Source organism: Phyllopteryx taeniolatus, chromosome 2, assembly GCF_024500385.1.
Source record: "Phyllopteryx taeniolatus isolate TA_2022b chromosome 2, UOR_Ptae_1.2, whole genome shotgun sequence".
In the NCBI taxonomy this organism is placed as follows: domain Eukaryota; kingdom Metazoa; phylum Chordata; class Actinopteri; order Syngnathiformes; family Syngnathidae; genus Phyllopteryx; species Phyllopteryx taeniolatus.
Window position 1 is genome coordinate 26,381,715 of NC_084503.1, and position 16,952 is coordinate 26,398,666.

Sequence of the window (16,952 nt, forward strand, 5' to 3'; positions counted from 1 at the left end):
AAGAGCCAACAGGAAGCAGAGCTGGAGGTGGCGGAAATGAAGATGTTGAGGTTCGCTCTCGGAGTGACCAGGTTGGATAAAATTAGAAATGAGCTCATCAGAGGGACAGCCAAGGTTCGATGTTTTCGAGACAAAGTTAGAGAGAGCAGACTTCGATGGTTTGGACACGTCCAGAGGAGAAATAGTGAGTATATTGGTAGAAGAATGATGAGGATGGAGCTGCCAGGCAAGAGAGCTAGAGGAAGAGCAAAGAGAAGGTTGATGGATGTCGTGAGGGAAGACATGAGGGCAGTTGCTGTTGGACAGGAGGATGCAGGTGATAGGCTTACATGGAAAAGGATGACGCCCTGTGGCGACCCCTAAAGGGACAAGCCGAAAGGAAAAGAAGATTAAGTTTGTTCATTTATTTGTTGTAAATAACAAAAAACAAAATATTAGTAAAATATTCAATTAATATTAATAATTTTAACCACTTTAATAAGATAAACATATTTTTAAGTCAATATAAATATAGTAAATTATAAAAAAATAATTAATTTTACTTGTTTGTTAAATTTAACGTTTTGTATTTTATTTAATACTTGGTTAAATACTTAAGTAAATTAATTATAATTAATAAAATTACAAAATGTATATTAAATGCGATATTACTGCAATGATAAAATACAAAATTGTCAAATAATCATATCTTTTAATTGGTGAAATAATTTTATTAAATTTTAAATAATAAAATTAAAAGGTCATGATTTTTATCATTCAAAAAATATTTTAACTTTATATTTTTTAACCTCATCCACGAATAATTAAGCTTATCTGTTTATGAAAATCAAATGTGGCCCACGAGCACACAAATACCCAAATACTCATCGGTGTAACCATGCTTTTTTTCTAAACATTATATTCCAGGAAGAGGAGTGCCCGGGTTGCACCGACGGCACATTCAAAGGTACGCGCTACTTCAACTGCCCGCCTAAGAAGGCCCTCTTCGTGAAGCTCAAGTGCTGTCGGCCTGACTCTCGCTTCCCGTCGCTCCACCACTCGGCCAACCCCATCGAACGCTGCAACTCTATCGGTGAGTCATCCATCTATCTTAGATGCCACTTTAAGCCTTTTTCCTGCTGACGTAGGGCACAATTACTGAGGCTGAACTGCATATAACAGCCAGGAAGGCTGCACGATATTTTTTGTATATATTTTGTTTGCGCATTGTAATGTACACGTGCACAATAGTCACATCTCAGGGTCTGCTGCAATGTTGGAAGTGAATCAAGTGTAATATTAAAAGTGACCAGCAGAGAGACCTGTTTGGACATGCTCAAAGATTGTACACGTGCTGCACTTCCTATTTCGCTCTTCAGAATGAAACTAGGAAGGCACCCAGCAGCTGCGTGAGTGCACGAGGTGCGTTCAGGGACTCTGCGTAAATGGGAGTGAATGTGTTCTTTTGTAATACAGTACATAATTATAAAATGAATTACTAGGAAAATTCTTACTTGTTTCAGAAGGCTTTAGTTAGGGCACGGTAGCCGACTGGTTGGCACATCTGCCTCACACTTTTGGGGACCCGGGTTCAAATCCGGCCTAGACTGTGTGGAGTTTGCATGTTCTCCCTGTGCCTGCTTGGTTTTTCTCCGGGTACTCCAGTTTCCTCCCACATCCCAAAAACATGCATGATAGGTTAATAGAAGACTCTAAATTGCCCGTAGGTGTGAATGTGAGTGCGAGTGGTTGTTTGTTTATAGGTGCCCTGCGATTGGCTGGCGACCAGTTTGGGGTGTATCTCGCCTCTCGCCTGAAGATAGCTGAGATGGGCTCCAGCACGCCCGTGACCCTAGTGAGGATAAGTGGTACAGAAAATGGATGGATGGATGGATGCTTTAGTTAAAACATTGTACGATCACACTGTGATAATATAGAATTTTTATTTTGTAATATAAGAATAGATACATTATTTTATTACTATAGTCAGCCAGAGCTGTGAGGTATGCACAGTTATCAGTATCCTTTCACCAATGTTCCTGTCATACTGTGTTGCATGTTTTTGTTGGCACGTTAAGGACAAAAGTTCTGTTTTTGTTTTAATTCCTCATTTTAAAAAACACCATTCAATAGGCCTAGCCGATTATTTGAAATTTAATCGAGGTTTCGATTTTAGCTTCTAACGATCATGAAAACATTATAATCGAAGAAAACTATTAATGTACAGCGGCGCGGGTTGTGTGTGCGCAAGTTCCTCCGTTGTCAACGTACCCTGGACACACCCTGTGTTGCTTGTAGCAAGCTGTGTTCCATGTTCTTCGTCTTCCCTGAGCTTGCTTTAAACTGTTTATTGACACCCCAGTCGGAGTTTACTGTAAAACTAAATGCACAACAAAAAGAATTACTTGCATTGAATATTTAAATACAAGACACACATAATTTTAGAAATCGCCATCTTATGTTATCACTCAATGGAAAACCCTATTGACGGGCTGGCTAACATTAGCATTAGATTAGAGATTTACCTTCAAATAACAAATATTTATACACAAACGCCGTAATTTACATACAGACAATATTACAATATTCACGGGCATATATTCTTACTAATCTGTGAAAAACAAGTTTAATAAAGTTTTAAAGTGACTTCTATTCTTTTTTAGCATACTGTAATATGCAGCGGCGGCACGGTGGACGACTGGTTAGCACATCTGCCTCACAGTTCAAATCCGGCCTCGCCTGTGTGTAGTCTGTATGTTCTCCACGTGAGTGTGTGAGTTTTTTCCGGGTACTCTGGTTTCCTTCCACATCCTAAAAACATGCATGGTAGGTTAATTGAAGACTCTAAATTGCCCATAGGTGTGAATGTGATAACATACATACATATATGTTGCCTGTTACCCTCCATGGAGGCGAGGATTAGGAAGTACACCAGCGCGAACTCTCAAATTTTTTTTCCCTCCTCCCAACTTCCGCACCCATTGGGGCCGATTGTTTGTCTGTATGAAGTATTTACTGTATTTCCAACCCATGTATGTCTTGTGCACCAGCAACACTGTTGTAAACTTGCAGCTGACTGCCATAACATCATACAATTAACTAATTTAGTGCCAGAGCTGTATTAATAAGTTTTCACAAATCCATCTATTTAGTGCCAAAGACGTATTAATACGTTTTCTGTTTTTTTTTGTTTTTTTGTTTTTTTGAAGTGTAATAGAGGGTTTGGCGCAGCTCCACAATATGTATCAAAGGCTTGGGAAGGAGTTTAGCATGATAAATCGACACTAGATGGCAGCAGTGGCTTTCATCAGAGCTTTGTCAGCACGATCAGAGGAAGACGATATCCGTTGAGGACCGTAGGGGTTGGGGCGCTGTAGAGTTGTAGCACTGTGGTTGAGAGAGAGAGAATTAGAGTGAAAATACTTGGATAAATACAGCTTACTCTAAAATAAAGTTTTGCTAACGTGCATCGTCATCCTTTTCCCAAAAAAGAAAGGGATGACACTACGACAACAAAGGGCATGCGGCTTGCAGTGAGATCGCGACCATATCACGGTCCACTTAACCTGAAACGTTGACTGCCGACGGACATTCGGACTCGGATTACAGTGAGCCTGATCCGGATTCATCTTTATCTGGGAGCAGCAGGGTGTCCTCCCCTGAACCCCCAGAAAGTCACGGAAGAGGTAAGAACTTGCTAACTTCAAAGGTAACGGCCATAGCCTGAGTGATTACTACGTTGACCATTTTTATCATGCAACGTGCACAAATAAACGCGACAGTTTGTCCTATGATACTACATGTTCACAAATCATGCATCCTGTAGACAAAAATGTGGAGCATCAATAGCTACATGAATTGGAGAGATTTTTTTTCATTGTCGTTTTTATTTTTAGACTAGTGCACAAAAATATAATTTTCAGACAATGTGATCTGTGTAATGTAGACATTTTTTTACCTTTCCTCATCGCACTGTAGCAATAACAAATATTTTGTAGTAATTGTACATATTTCTAAAAATTGCAGTAGGCACATCCAACAGCAGATGCACGCTCACACCTGTTGGCAAGAAAGGTGAGAAAAGTATTTTTTCTCCACTTCATACTGCAGCAATAATATGTTTCATTTTTATGCTAATTATTATTATTTTTTATCACGTACAGGAGGTGCATCAAGCAGTGGTGGGGCTGTTCATGGCTGGTTGTCTGCTGACTGGGAACCCACAAAAGTCCCACATGCATGCACCCACACATGCACACACCGGGCACACAGCTGTACATATTTGAAAGTTCATGCATCATCAATTTGAAAATGCATATGTTATACATGTAAATAAACTATAATTTTGCAATCAAAATACGTTTTTATTGTTTTTATGTTGTTATATAGTAGGAAAGCATTGTTTATATGTTTGAGCTAAGCAAAAAAAAATGAAAATTTGCATCAAAGTGGAAGTTCTGCTTGAAATGCATCGTTTCACAAAAGTCTTTCTGTTTTTTAGTTTTTTTTACATGGAAACATTTTTTTACATGGTATTTTCTTTCTTTTTTTGGTCCTATTTGGCTGTTAGGTCAAGCAGAAAGGAAGATCTGTATCCCTTTCATGACGGAATAGTTCTACTGTTGTCACAGCGGACTTTTTAAGCTACCGCTGTGGGTTCTTTGTGTTCTGATGGATATTTATTGAGATTTACAGTCATTCAGTTGACCAGAACAAAGTTTTTAAAGAGGAGTGACAGAAAAAAGAAAGCAGAAAGAGTGAAAAGGTAACTAAATAATATAGGAAAAGAAGACAACAAAGAACAAAGCACTTGCTCTCAACAAGATGAGGAAAGTAAAGCATTATAACTAGTATGATGACACATTGGATTCGACTGTTGTATGGGTCAGTAGTGCTAAGACCCTGTGAGGTAAGAACAGGACAACAGGACAGGGACAGGAGGAGAAGCATGCAGGACAGGGCTTGTGGACCCGCCAGTACAACTGAAGTGTGGTGGGAGAGGCTATGTAAATTATAAACATCTGTAGGACCACAATGTAAGTGAGGGGATACCCAAGAAAGTCGCATAGTTATGTTATTTGTCGCACTGAGTGAGTGGCCGGAACACGCAGAGAATAAGTCCCAGGGGTATGTGTCTGCATACACATGCTAGTGAATTGATACCTTTTTCAGAATCAGAATCAGAATCAGAATCATCTTTATTTGCCAAGTATGTCCAAAACACACAAGGAATTTGTCTCCGGTAGTTGGAGCCGCTCTAGTACAACAGACAGTCAATTTACAGAACACTTTGGAGACATAAAGACATTAACAAAAAACAACAACAAACAACAATTGTGCAAAAAGATGCAGAGTCCTCAGTTCGAATGGCTAATATCGCAATAGTCCGGTGCAATGACCATTGTGCAAAGGGCACTGAGACTTCAAGGAGTGTATGCGGTTTAAAGTGACGAGTAGTGCGATAATCTGGGACAATGGTTGTGCAAATGTTACAGATACTCCTCAATCAGTGTGCAAATGGAGCAGATACTACTCTGGCATGAGTGGCCACTATATGCAAATAGTGCAGCACGGCGAGACAACTACAGTGAGTGCACGAGTAATACATAATACAGAAATGTGACAACGAACTCAAGTCAAAAAATTGCCAGCTTGTTGTAATGGAATTGTAAGTTAGCTGTTCAAGAAGTTGATTGCAAGAGGGAAGAAGCTGTTGGAATGTCTACTAGTTCTAGTTTGCATTGATCGGTAGCGCCTACCTGAGGGAAGGAGCTGGAAGAGCTGGTGACCAGGGTGGGGAGGGTCCGAGAGGATTTTGCACGCCCTTGTCTTAGTTCTGGCAGCGTGCAAGTCCTCAAGGGTGGGTAGGGGGGTACCGACAATCCTTTCAGCAGTTTTGATTGTCCGTTGCAGTCGGAGTTTGTCCTTTTTTGTAGCAGCACCAAACCAGACTGTGATGGAAGAACACAGGACTGATTCGATGACCGCTGTGTAGAACTGTCTCAGCAGCTCCGGTGGCAGGCCATGCTTTCTCAGAAGCCGCAGGAAGTACATCCTCTGCTGGGCCTTTTTGAGGACGGAGTTGATGTTGGTCGCCCACTTCAGGTCCTGGGAGATTGTAATTCCCAGGAACTTGAAGGTCTCGACGGTTGACACAAGGCAGCTGGACAGCGTGAGGGGCAGCTGTGGCGAAGGATGCCTCCTGAAGTCCACGATCATCTCTACAGTCTTGAGCGTGTTCAGCTCCAGGTTGTGTCGGCCGCACCACAGCTCCAGCCGCTCCGCTTCCTGTCGATATGCAGACTCGTCACCGTCCTTGATGAGGCCGATGACAGTGGTGTCATCTGCAAACTTCAGGAGTTTGACAGTCGGGTTCGCTGAGGTGCAGTCGTTCGTGTAGAGAGAGAAGAGCAGCGGAGAGAGGACACAACCTTGGGGCGCCCCAGTGCTGATGCTGCGTGTGGATGAGGTGGCCTCCCCCAGCCTGACCTGCTGTGTCCTGCCCGTCAGAAAGCTGTAAATCCACTGGCAGATGGCAGGTGAGACGCTGAGCTGGAGAAGCTTGGATGAAAGGAGTTCAGGGATGATGGTGTTGAACGCTGAGCTGAAGTCCACGAACAGGATCCTCGCGTAGGTCCCTGCACTGTCGAGGTGTTCTAGGATGAAGTGCAGTCCCATGTTGACTGCATCATCCGCAGATCTGTTCGCTTGGTAGGCAAACTGCAGGGGGTCCAGCAGGGGACCTGTGACACTCTTGAGGTGGTCCAGCACAAGACGTTCAAAGGACTTCATGACCACAGATGTCAAAGCGACAGGCCTGTAGTCATTCAGACCCGAGATTGCAGGTTTCTTGGGGACTGGGATGATGGTGGAGCGTTTGAAGCAGGATGGAACTTCGCACATTTCCAGTGATCTGTTGAAGATCTGAGTGAAGACTGGCGCGAGCTGGTCCGCGCAGACTTTGAGGCAGGATGGAGACACGTGGTCCGGGCCTGCCGCTTTGTTAATCTTTTGTTGTTTGAAGATGCGTCTCACATCCTGTTCATGGATGGTTAACGCAGAGGTCAGAGGTGTGATTGTGGTCGCGGGTGCGGCCGGATTGGTGTGTGGTGTGAAACTGTCCTTTTCAAATCTGCAGTAGAAGGTATTCAAGTCGTTGGCTAGTGTGCTATTGTTCTCAGCTTGGGGGGATCGTCGCTTGTAATTAGTCAGCGACTGGAATGCATGCCAGACTGATTTAGAGTCGTTTGCGCTAAACTGTTTTTCCAACTTTGCTGTATAGATCCTCTTTGCAATGTTAATTTCTTTGGTCAGCTGGTTTCTAGCTCGATTATACAGGGCCCTGTCCCCGCTCTGATATGCGTCCTCCTTAGCTTGGCGAAGCTGCTTAAGTTTAGCAGTGAACCACGGCTTATTGTTGTTGAATGTGCGAAATGATTTTGTTGGAACACAGACCTCTTCACAGAAACTGATATAGGATGTAACAGTGTCCGTATATTCATCCAGGCTGCCAGCTGAATTTTCAAAGACACTCCAGTCTGTGCAGTCTAAGCAGCTTTGAAGTTCCATCTTGGCTTCATTTGTCCACTTTTTGACTGTTTTCACTGTAGGCTTCGCACATTTAAGTTCTTGCCTGTACGTCGGTATTAAGTGAATTAAGCAGTGATCAGACGAGCCCAAGGCTGCACGAGGTATAGCACGGTATGCGTTTTTTACCGTGGTGTAGCAGTGGTCTAAAGTATTATTTTCCCTGGTAGGACAGTCGATGTGCTGCTTGTATTTAGGGAGTTCGTGGTTGAGTTTAGCTTTGTTAAAGTCCCCAAGAATAATGAGGGGTGAGTCGGGGTGTTTTTTTTCAATTTCGTTGACTTGATCGGCGAGCGTTAGCAATGCGGCGTTCGTGTTAGCTTGAGGCGGAATATAGACGCCAGCGAAAATGAATGATGCATGCATGCATGCATGCACGATAACCGTCAGAAGTGTCCTGTAATTGCTGTGCCTGCACCGCGGGGGCTGAAGACCCCACCCCACCCTATCCTCACCATGAAGGCAACGGCGTGCTACTCTTGTTTACATTTAGATGAACAAAAGCAATAGCTTTCATGTATTGTAGTATTTGTCTGGCACTGCCCAAATGTGGATTTTGCAGCTCAAGTTATAAGAAAACACCATGCAGTAAATTGCAGATGTTTTTTGGGAGTTTTGACTGTGCATACAGACACACACACACACAGCTACCTCAGAAATTGCACATTTACATTTTGTTGCAATTTTTTGTATTTATTTTTTGGATGTTCATGCTGTGGTAAAAAAAAAAAATCTAAAGTTACTATTTACTCAGTACTTGAGTAATGATTTCACTGTGTACTTTTTACTCAAGTAATTCTTTGGAGGACTACTTTTTACTTGAGTCACATTATTGTCAAGTAACAGTACTCTTACTTGAGGACAATGTTTGGCTACTCCCATCCTCTATTGCGACTCTTACATTTAAGCAACATATTTGCTCATCAGATCAGCCCGGGTCGTATTTGTTGTAATGGTCTTTTGTATTTTCGTGTTGAGGTGCTGCGGGTCGTGGCACCACAAAGCACACGTAACATCGTCGACAAGAGTTGATCCGCTAGTACATCTTGTATTAATTAGGAAATGCGGCTACAATTATCTAATTAGTTTACGGATATAAATGTTAAATATATTAAGCAATGGAGTGATGTTAAGGATTATGTCACAACACAGAATGAACTAACTTCAAATTCAGAAGTGGCCAATAAAAAGAGAAACATATTGTACTTAATATTTTCCTGAAGGATGCATTTGGGATTAGTCTTTGAAGTTGGTAATGGTGAAAAAATGAAGTGAAACAATGATTTTACTCTATTCTTTCCCAGAATGGGAGTACTTAAAGAGGAGGATTCTATTCATGTGGCACAGCTTGAAGTAGGCATCAGGTGCAGGTGGAGATGGGCTTGGCTCAAGTTGGAGGCCAAAACAAAAAAGCAAAGAAATGAGGCAAATTTAATTATAATCTTAAATTTGTACATCAACATGTACTTGAGCGTTGTAAGTAAATGCTTGTCTGCGTGAAGAAAATGTTTTTATTTTGCCCTATTGGACAGAGTCTTCCAGATTGCTTAAATTATGTTAAAATAAAAAAAATTCTCTGCGGGGGCTCAGGGGATCCGCAATCCCCCCTAAAATGTTTTTTTGGGTCACCTTTTTCATGCCTTTGGTGTTTGATGTATATAAAAAATATCGTGCCATGGGGTATCTTTTTAGCTCTAAATTTGATGATACAGTACACATATCGAACTACTCAAAATGTGTATGTATTGACCCAACTCAGGCAACTGAATTATAATAAATTATAAAAAAAGGAATCGGTTTTTAACATAATACCAGCAAATACATTAAATATAGCCACAAGACATTTAAGATAATAGGATGGTAACACTAAGCAAATTGGAGAAATTACACATCAATGTGCAGGATGCTTAATATTTTCATGTAATTGTGTGGTGCAGTTATACATTTATATTTTTATTTAATTGGCTTAGCGTGTTAGGCTGTAATCACAGTCCATGCAGCTACGTAGTTGGTGGTATACGTCACGTGTGTCACGCTGCTCATCTACAAACGACACTGTTGGTTTATGACCACAAGCTTCGCACTTGTTAAACTTCTGTTTGAAGTTAAGTCGTTTGAATGCATCACAATTGATAACCTGTCTGACATTCTTTCGACTCGTTGACCACGCCGTTCAGCGAGTGGCTTTGCAGACTTCTGTGGAAGTACAGTATCTTACAGGTTGCTTTTCATTCAAGCGTGCCAGGTTTTGTTAAGGACTTCCAGGACAAAACCCGTCTAAATACACTATTTACGAGGCTTCATATGTCAGCGGATAAACGCTGTGTTTAGCAACCAATTCGACTCACCCTTTGTCAAAACTGAATTACAATACTTGAGTTCATGTGGATGTGAAAGGCCCGTTTCAACTGGGTTTGCCTTGCGCCACACCACTGATGGCCAGTCCACAAACTGACAGCAAGGTGGATCACTCGCTTGTGCTTTGATGAAGGCAGCTAGCCCACTAGCTACTACTCTTCAAACGATCCTCGCGGTTATATGCTTTATTTTGACGCCGAGTGGCGACCTGGCTGGCCACTGTGGGCTACCCAGGACTCCCCCAGCCTGCAGACTTCTCTTTACTGATTGATTGTGAGGCTTGTGACTGCTTCGCTCCCCGCATGTGAAAGCTGGTGAGCCTGTCCGCAGCGAGCGCCCCCCATCCGCCCCCCCCGGAGGAAAAAGTGAACTAACTCCCCCTCAGTCGCGGTGAGAGTGAAATATAAGCTAACCATACAATTACAAACCGTATGGGAGAGGTTTTCACAGCGGACGTGCACCGATATCTACCACGCTCGCCCACATGGCACGTCCCAGAAGCGGGACACACATCAAACGAGATCCCTGTATATCTATGGGGGTCCTTGGTGTACAGTCGCCCCTACGTGAGACTTTTCAAGGTTAAGGAAAGGTGCACAATTGTAAGAATACATTGTTACGTGTCACAAGAAAGCACGCTCAGTTACCGACGGACTTACTGTTTGCATGTGATTGTTTTATATCTATGGCCTGAAGTGTTTTTTTTAATACTGTGTGACATTACTGCATTGAAATATTGTAGGTTCAGAATCAGAATCGTCTGTATTTTCCAAGTATGTCAAAACACACAAGGATTTGTCTACGGTAGTTGGAGCTGCTCTCGTACGACAACAGACAGCCATTGTGACAAAAAATACTTTTGAGACATAAAAACGGGTTACCGGTAATGTGGTAAGGTCAGTGTAAAAATTGGCTTACGTTGCTATGTCGTAAACCACGGACCACTTGTATTTTGGACTGGCATAGAAACAACCACAGTAAAAATTATGTGAACCATCTTGTATAACTGTGTGTCCCTTCACACAGCTTTTGGGGGCTACTTGAGTGAGATAGTACACGAGAACACCCCGCCCCGCAGCGAGACTGATGGCCTGGACATCATGGTGGGCAAGAAGAAAGGCATCCAGGGCCACTACAACTCCTGCTACTTGGATTCAACCCTCTTTTGGTCAGCGTTTTGTATTTCACACTAGCTCTTCATTTATTCTTTGGATTTCTGTTGTATTGATTGGAGATAGAGCACTACCTTGTTCAACGGTACTGCCCAGAGACAGCCTGATGAGTAAATTGTTTGACTTCGGCTGTTACAGTGACAAAGGGCTTTTGATTCAAACCACATGCAACCTTATTCTTTAAATTGTAATAATTGCTACATAGAAATAATACAACCTTACGTTAGATTCTTAGGGGAAAGCATGTATATTAGATTCACAATCAATGTGACATTGTATGAATCACATCAAGCTTTCATGAATATCAGTCGGATGTTTTGATAATCTACCGTTGAAGCAATGATACAGAACTTTGCTTTTTGTGCAGCCTCTTTTCCTTCAGCTCTGTACTGGACACAGTTTTGCTGAGGCCGCGCTCAAAGACTGACGTGGAGTATTACAGAGAGACCCAAGAACTGTTGCGCACTGAGATAGTCAACCCCCTGCGCATGTGAGTGTGATAAACAGTGGTTTACTTTTGCCTATTATTGTGAATTCAGACAATCAAAACCAACTGGCCAAGGACAGTGAAACCTCTTAAGGCTGAACACAATTAGTTTCAAGGTGCTTCTGATTCTCATTCAGACACGGGTATGTATGTGCCACCAAAGTGATGAAACTCAGGAGGATCCTGGAGAAAGTAGAAGCTGCGTCTGGCTTCACCTCTGAAGAAAAAGGTAAGGTATTTTAACATAAATTACTGTACAAACATTTACCCTCCTGATTGTCCTCTACCTTACTGAGGCACATATTGTGGTGCAGATCCCGAGGAGTTCCTCAATATACTGTTCCATCACATACTGCGGGTAGATCCTTTGCTCAAACTAAGGTAAGCTGTGCTGAGTTTTGAGCTCCACCGAGTGACCCAAAGTCCATTTCTGCATCTTAGTTGACACTGCTGCAATACAAGCTCATAGCACAAGTCATCTAAGATCTAAAATCAATTTCTACTGTATTTCTGTCACTAAGAAACCAGAAACTTGAATGAGAGGTTTCAATGCGTAATGGAATACATCCTTTGGATTGTCATTGGAGGGGTCGAGGACATTTTTAAAATTGTTTTCTTTAACATAATTTAAGTCAATTTTCCACATTTACTGTAGCAATTCTCTACTCATTGATAATGATTTCACATAATATCACAAGCAGGAATACACTATGTTCCAAATTATTAAGCATTGGCTGTCTGTTAGTTTTTCTAAATAGTCAATACAATTGTGTCATAGCTACTGGATACAACCATTAGCACAGTGAAAACACCAATGATTGTGGCAGCGTATTGTGTTTAAAAAAAGAACAAAAATAGGAAAAACTGTGTGGTGTCTTCAACGGGTGCTCTGGAGAGGAGGTAATGTTCACGTACTTTTAGGCCTGTCATGATAATTTTTTAAGACTATGTATTTTTCCAAAAACTATCACAATAAACGATAATATCGTTGTTGTTTTTTTATGCCTCTCAAGCCATGAAAAAATAAGGCCCGCCCTCAAGATGCAAGACACTGTGGTTGGTCAGCTGATTTCCAGGTCTGGAGAAGTATGGAAAATTGAAACTATTGTATGGAAAAATATTCATTTTTCCCAAGACTGTTACAACAGCTCTATTTTCTAAAACAAAAAATGAGGAATATCTAAAAAAAAAAAAAAAAAAATCGATCCATGTTTTTTTTCGGTCAAAACATTACATTGATCCATATTAATGCGCAGCACTCTTATGCCATCAAAGATCACACTACAGGATTTTAATCGCGGGCAAGTTCCCAGATCGGGCCCAACATATTTCGTCGGGAACGACAAAACTTCTAGTGTGACATAATCCACGACCAACAATTTGGCCATACGATAGCCCTACAGCGCCAAAATGAAAAGTCTAGCACATTAGATTTTTGGGGGAAAGTGTGACATATCGACAACTCTCTGACAGCGCACCTTGACGTCGACCAATACAGTAGGATTGCGTATTGTGACCGGCGCATCGCCTCCCATGCGTGCCGTTGTCAGCGTTTATTTCTATGCACCAACCAATGTTTTACCAAAGTTTTAGAGCAAGATTCGACAGAATGCCGGCATGTTTACGAACAAACGTTTGAGCGCTAGTACTAGCTTGCTAGGGTACATAATGTTTTGTTGCCTGCTTGCGAGCTGCATCATATTTAAAAGTATGTGAACATACCTCAAGCCCTCCTTAAATGGACAGCCTAAAACGTCCTCGCTGTGGTGGTGGTGGTGGTGCTTGTTTTTACATAAACTCAATCAGGTAATTTAATTCTGTGTTTACATTTATGTTTAATCTAGTTCAGTCAGAGTTAACTGCTATACACATTTAGGGTAAATTTACGTCTTTGTTTTTCTTCTTTTTAGGGCATTAGTAGCACTGGAGCATCCACATCATGTCTCCAAAAACACTTGAGCAGCTGGATGTTTGAACCAACTTAATTAATATTTTTTTTTTAAATCTATTTTTGTTGTGGTTATTGTTGTACTGTGTGTTTATACATAATTACAGATTGCAATTTTTTAATGTAATTTTGAAGTGTTTTTTGCTGAAAGAATTCAAGTATGCGCTTTTGTTGTTGAGCTGCATGTTTCTTCTTTTTCTTCTTCTTCTTCTCGCAATAAATCCCATTTTTTAGGGCCTAAACATGCCCAAATTTGAACTATAGTTGGCACACACATCTGGCAAAAAATATATATATATTTTAAAATCATCATACACGATTTACAAAAAGTGGCCTAGGACGACAAAAATTCGGGGGCACGCATATATCCTAAAATGAACAGGACGTTAGTTATGATTTTTCTGAATGTACAATTTTGGCATATTTTTGCACATTTGCACATGGTTTTATCCAATTGACTTAAATTCAGTTGACTCATATCTTTTCAAAGTCACACATTTCAGCTGTATGTACACTGCTTTGGAAAAGCATACTTCCAACAGAGGGAGTTTATTTTTCACCTGCTGTTTTTGACACAACATGCACCAAAACGCATATAAACTAATATTCCATATTTTACAGGTTCATTGTGCCATATTTTAAAAATGCCTCAATACCGATGAATGTGAATGAATGAATGAATCTACCTATGAATTTTTAACAAAGCACCACCGGCTGTACGTTTGGCCTATGCCTATGAACATTGGGAGGCATATGTCACACTCCAAGACCTACAAAAAAGTTTCTTGGAGTCATACTCAACCAAACCCAACAGCTAGTCCTCCATTTTAAATTTACTTTCACATTTTGGCCCATTTTCTGCTTTTTAGTTAGTTAAACTCCTACACATTTCATCTGATCCACTTCAAAGTTCGTGTGTCTCATTTAAAGATGTTGACGATGAAAACTTATTAAAAGCTTTTTATTTCGTCATACGCTGTTGCCGTGGCGATGCGGCAAACTTTTTTTTGCAATGACAACAGAAGCTGTTTTCACGTCACAGCAAATGCCCATATCTTTTCAAAATGTCACACACTTGATAAGAATCCCAGTCGGAAGACATCTACAAACGTTTATTTATTTATTCATAGTCATAGCACCACTTTCAGGCACACTTGCCACACACACAAAAAGTTATTCCTGTTATTCCTGTCAGTACAGTGCCTTGGAAAAGTATTCATACAACTATTCACATTTTGTGACCTTAAAATAAAAAACTTGAGTGTTTTGTTGACATTTTATATGATAGACCAACACAAAATACTACATAATTGTGACGTGGAACGAAAATGATTTACCATTTTCACCATTTTTCGCGAATATAAATTTTACAACTGTGGTGTGCCTTTGTATTCAATGAATCCGCAATGCGCCACTATTCAAACGTGCCAGTACACCAATGTGCCAGTAGCCCGTACTGTGCGAGGGCCCTTAATAGCTGCTCATAGCTCGAGTTTTGATTGTATTTATTTCTTTATCTTAACATGGTACACATTTATTAATGTACCAAATATTCTATATTTTGTTTAAAAATAAAATCGTATTTAACGGAAAAAAGATATTTATCCAAATATAATTTTAGAGCTGTAATTGCAATACTGCGATACTGTGATACTGCAGTATTTTTTCTCAAGGTTATCATACCGTCAAAATCTGATAGCGGCCCTTCCCTAGTTCCAAATTATTATGCCCAGCAATTAAAAAGATTGTGAAGAAAATGTCAGATTGTTTTCATTACATTGCTATAATTATAGAAAACACAAAACAAATGCTATTTTGACCCAAAACATCTTTACTGATCAAGTCAAATAGAAAGCCCTCTTCGATATCACCTTAGCAACTCTTTCATCCATTGAACTTAAACATTGATGATATACTGCTGTCCACCCTCATAGAGCTTACTTTTTAGGATGCTCCACAGATTTTCAATAGGGTTGATGTCAGGGCATAATGGTAGCCACTAAATAATTCACTCATCCATTGAAACTGGAAGTACATGGATAATTTCTGTCTGTATATTATTTGAAGATGCAATAATTGCCTCTCAGATTCGCTTTTGGAGATGTACTGCCGTCCACCTTCACAGATCTTCCTTTTAAGGACGCTCTACAGGTTATCAATGGGGTTAAGATGAGGGAACGATGGTAGCCACACCATTCATTTTCCCCACTTTACACCCATAGCAGCCACAGCTTGATTGGTGTTTTCTGCAGCGTGACTTGGTGCGTAGTCTTGAATGAAAATTATAATACTGCAGAAGGTAACTTTTTTTTTTTTTTCCAACCACGACAGGAAAGGGTTAAAAATGCCACATATTTTACAGAGCTCATTTTGACATCATTACTCCGCCAAATCCTTGCTGGTGTAGCAGCCTTTTTCGGACTCATTGGCCATCCATTACCCATGTGACTTGCTTAATAATGTGGAGTTTCTGTAAATAAGTGGACCTGGGTAGCAAATTTTCAAACTCATTCAATTTGAAATTGATATCAGTGATTCTAAGTAAACAGGAGAAATAACTTGCAAAAACTTCCCCAGGAAAACTACAGTTGAAATGTTTATTTAACATGAATCCTAGATGCTTAATCTAGTTTTATCCTATTATTTGTGCAGGTCAGCAGGCCAGAAGGTGCAGGACTGTTACTTTTACCAGATCTTCATGGACAAAAAAGACAAGGTTGGTGTCCCCACCATCCAGCAGCTCCTGGAGTGGTCTTTCATCAACAGCGACCTCAAGTTTGCTGAGGTGAGTCTTCCAAAAATTTTGGATGAGTCGGCTCAGTGTTACGGAGCTATGCAGCTATCTATGGTTGAGTGGGAAGAATCTGTGGGAGAAGAGCACTGCAACAGATTCTGATCATTACATCACTTAGCACCAACAACCATAAGTAACCTTGGTTCACACAGTGGGAGGAAAAAGTAAACCTTTTGGAATTTCTTAAATTTCTGCATGAATTGGTCATAAAATGTGGTCTGATATTCATCTAAATAATAAGAGTCTGCTTAAACCAGCAGTCTCAAGGGTTCACTTTTTCCTCATTGTCCTGTGAATGTTAACATGTTATGCTCTATAAAAATATGAAATTAAAGCAATTTCCAAGGGTTCACATCTTTTTTTCTCCCATTGTAGTGGAGTGCATGTGCATAACGGTCTTATATTATCACTTTGGTTGCTTTAAGTAAAAAAGTCACTTTAAGTAAAAGTTAAAGATGACCACAATTAGGAAAAAGCTTTGTATATTGATTTTTACCTTTACAATTTTCTGCCCAAAATTAACAGAATTGGTAATTACGTTCAAAAATATGATTGTATAATAGTTAATACAGTATTTAGAAGCTCTTTAACTCAAATATTTGTAATGGTAAAAATAGCAAATTGCTT

The 16,952-nt window shown here is 40.5% G+C and overlaps 1 protein-coding gene across 5 annotated transcripts in view; it reads left to right on the forward strand.

Moving 5' to 3' along the window:
* The window catches only part of cylda (cylindromatosis (turban tumor syndrome), a), a 62,789-nt gene that overhangs the window by 35,218 nt on the left and 10,619 nt on the right, over positions 1-16,952 (forward strand). For all 5 annotated transcript variants that reach the window (XM_061765560.1, XM_061765564.1, XM_061765565.1 and 2 more), the window contains 6 exons: positions 907-1,072; positions 10,951-11,092; positions 11,464-11,586; positions 11,721-11,812; positions 11,898-11,964; positions 16,184-16,316. In XM_061765560.1, coding sequence (XP_061621544.1) covers positions 907-1,072; positions 10,951-11,092; positions 11,464-11,586; positions 11,721-11,812; positions 11,898-11,964; positions 16,184-16,316 — 723 coding nt within the window. The remainder of the gene's footprint in view (positions 1-906; positions 1,073-10,950; positions 11,093-11,463; positions 11,587-11,720; positions 11,813-11,897; positions 11,965-16,183; positions 16,317-16,952) is intronic.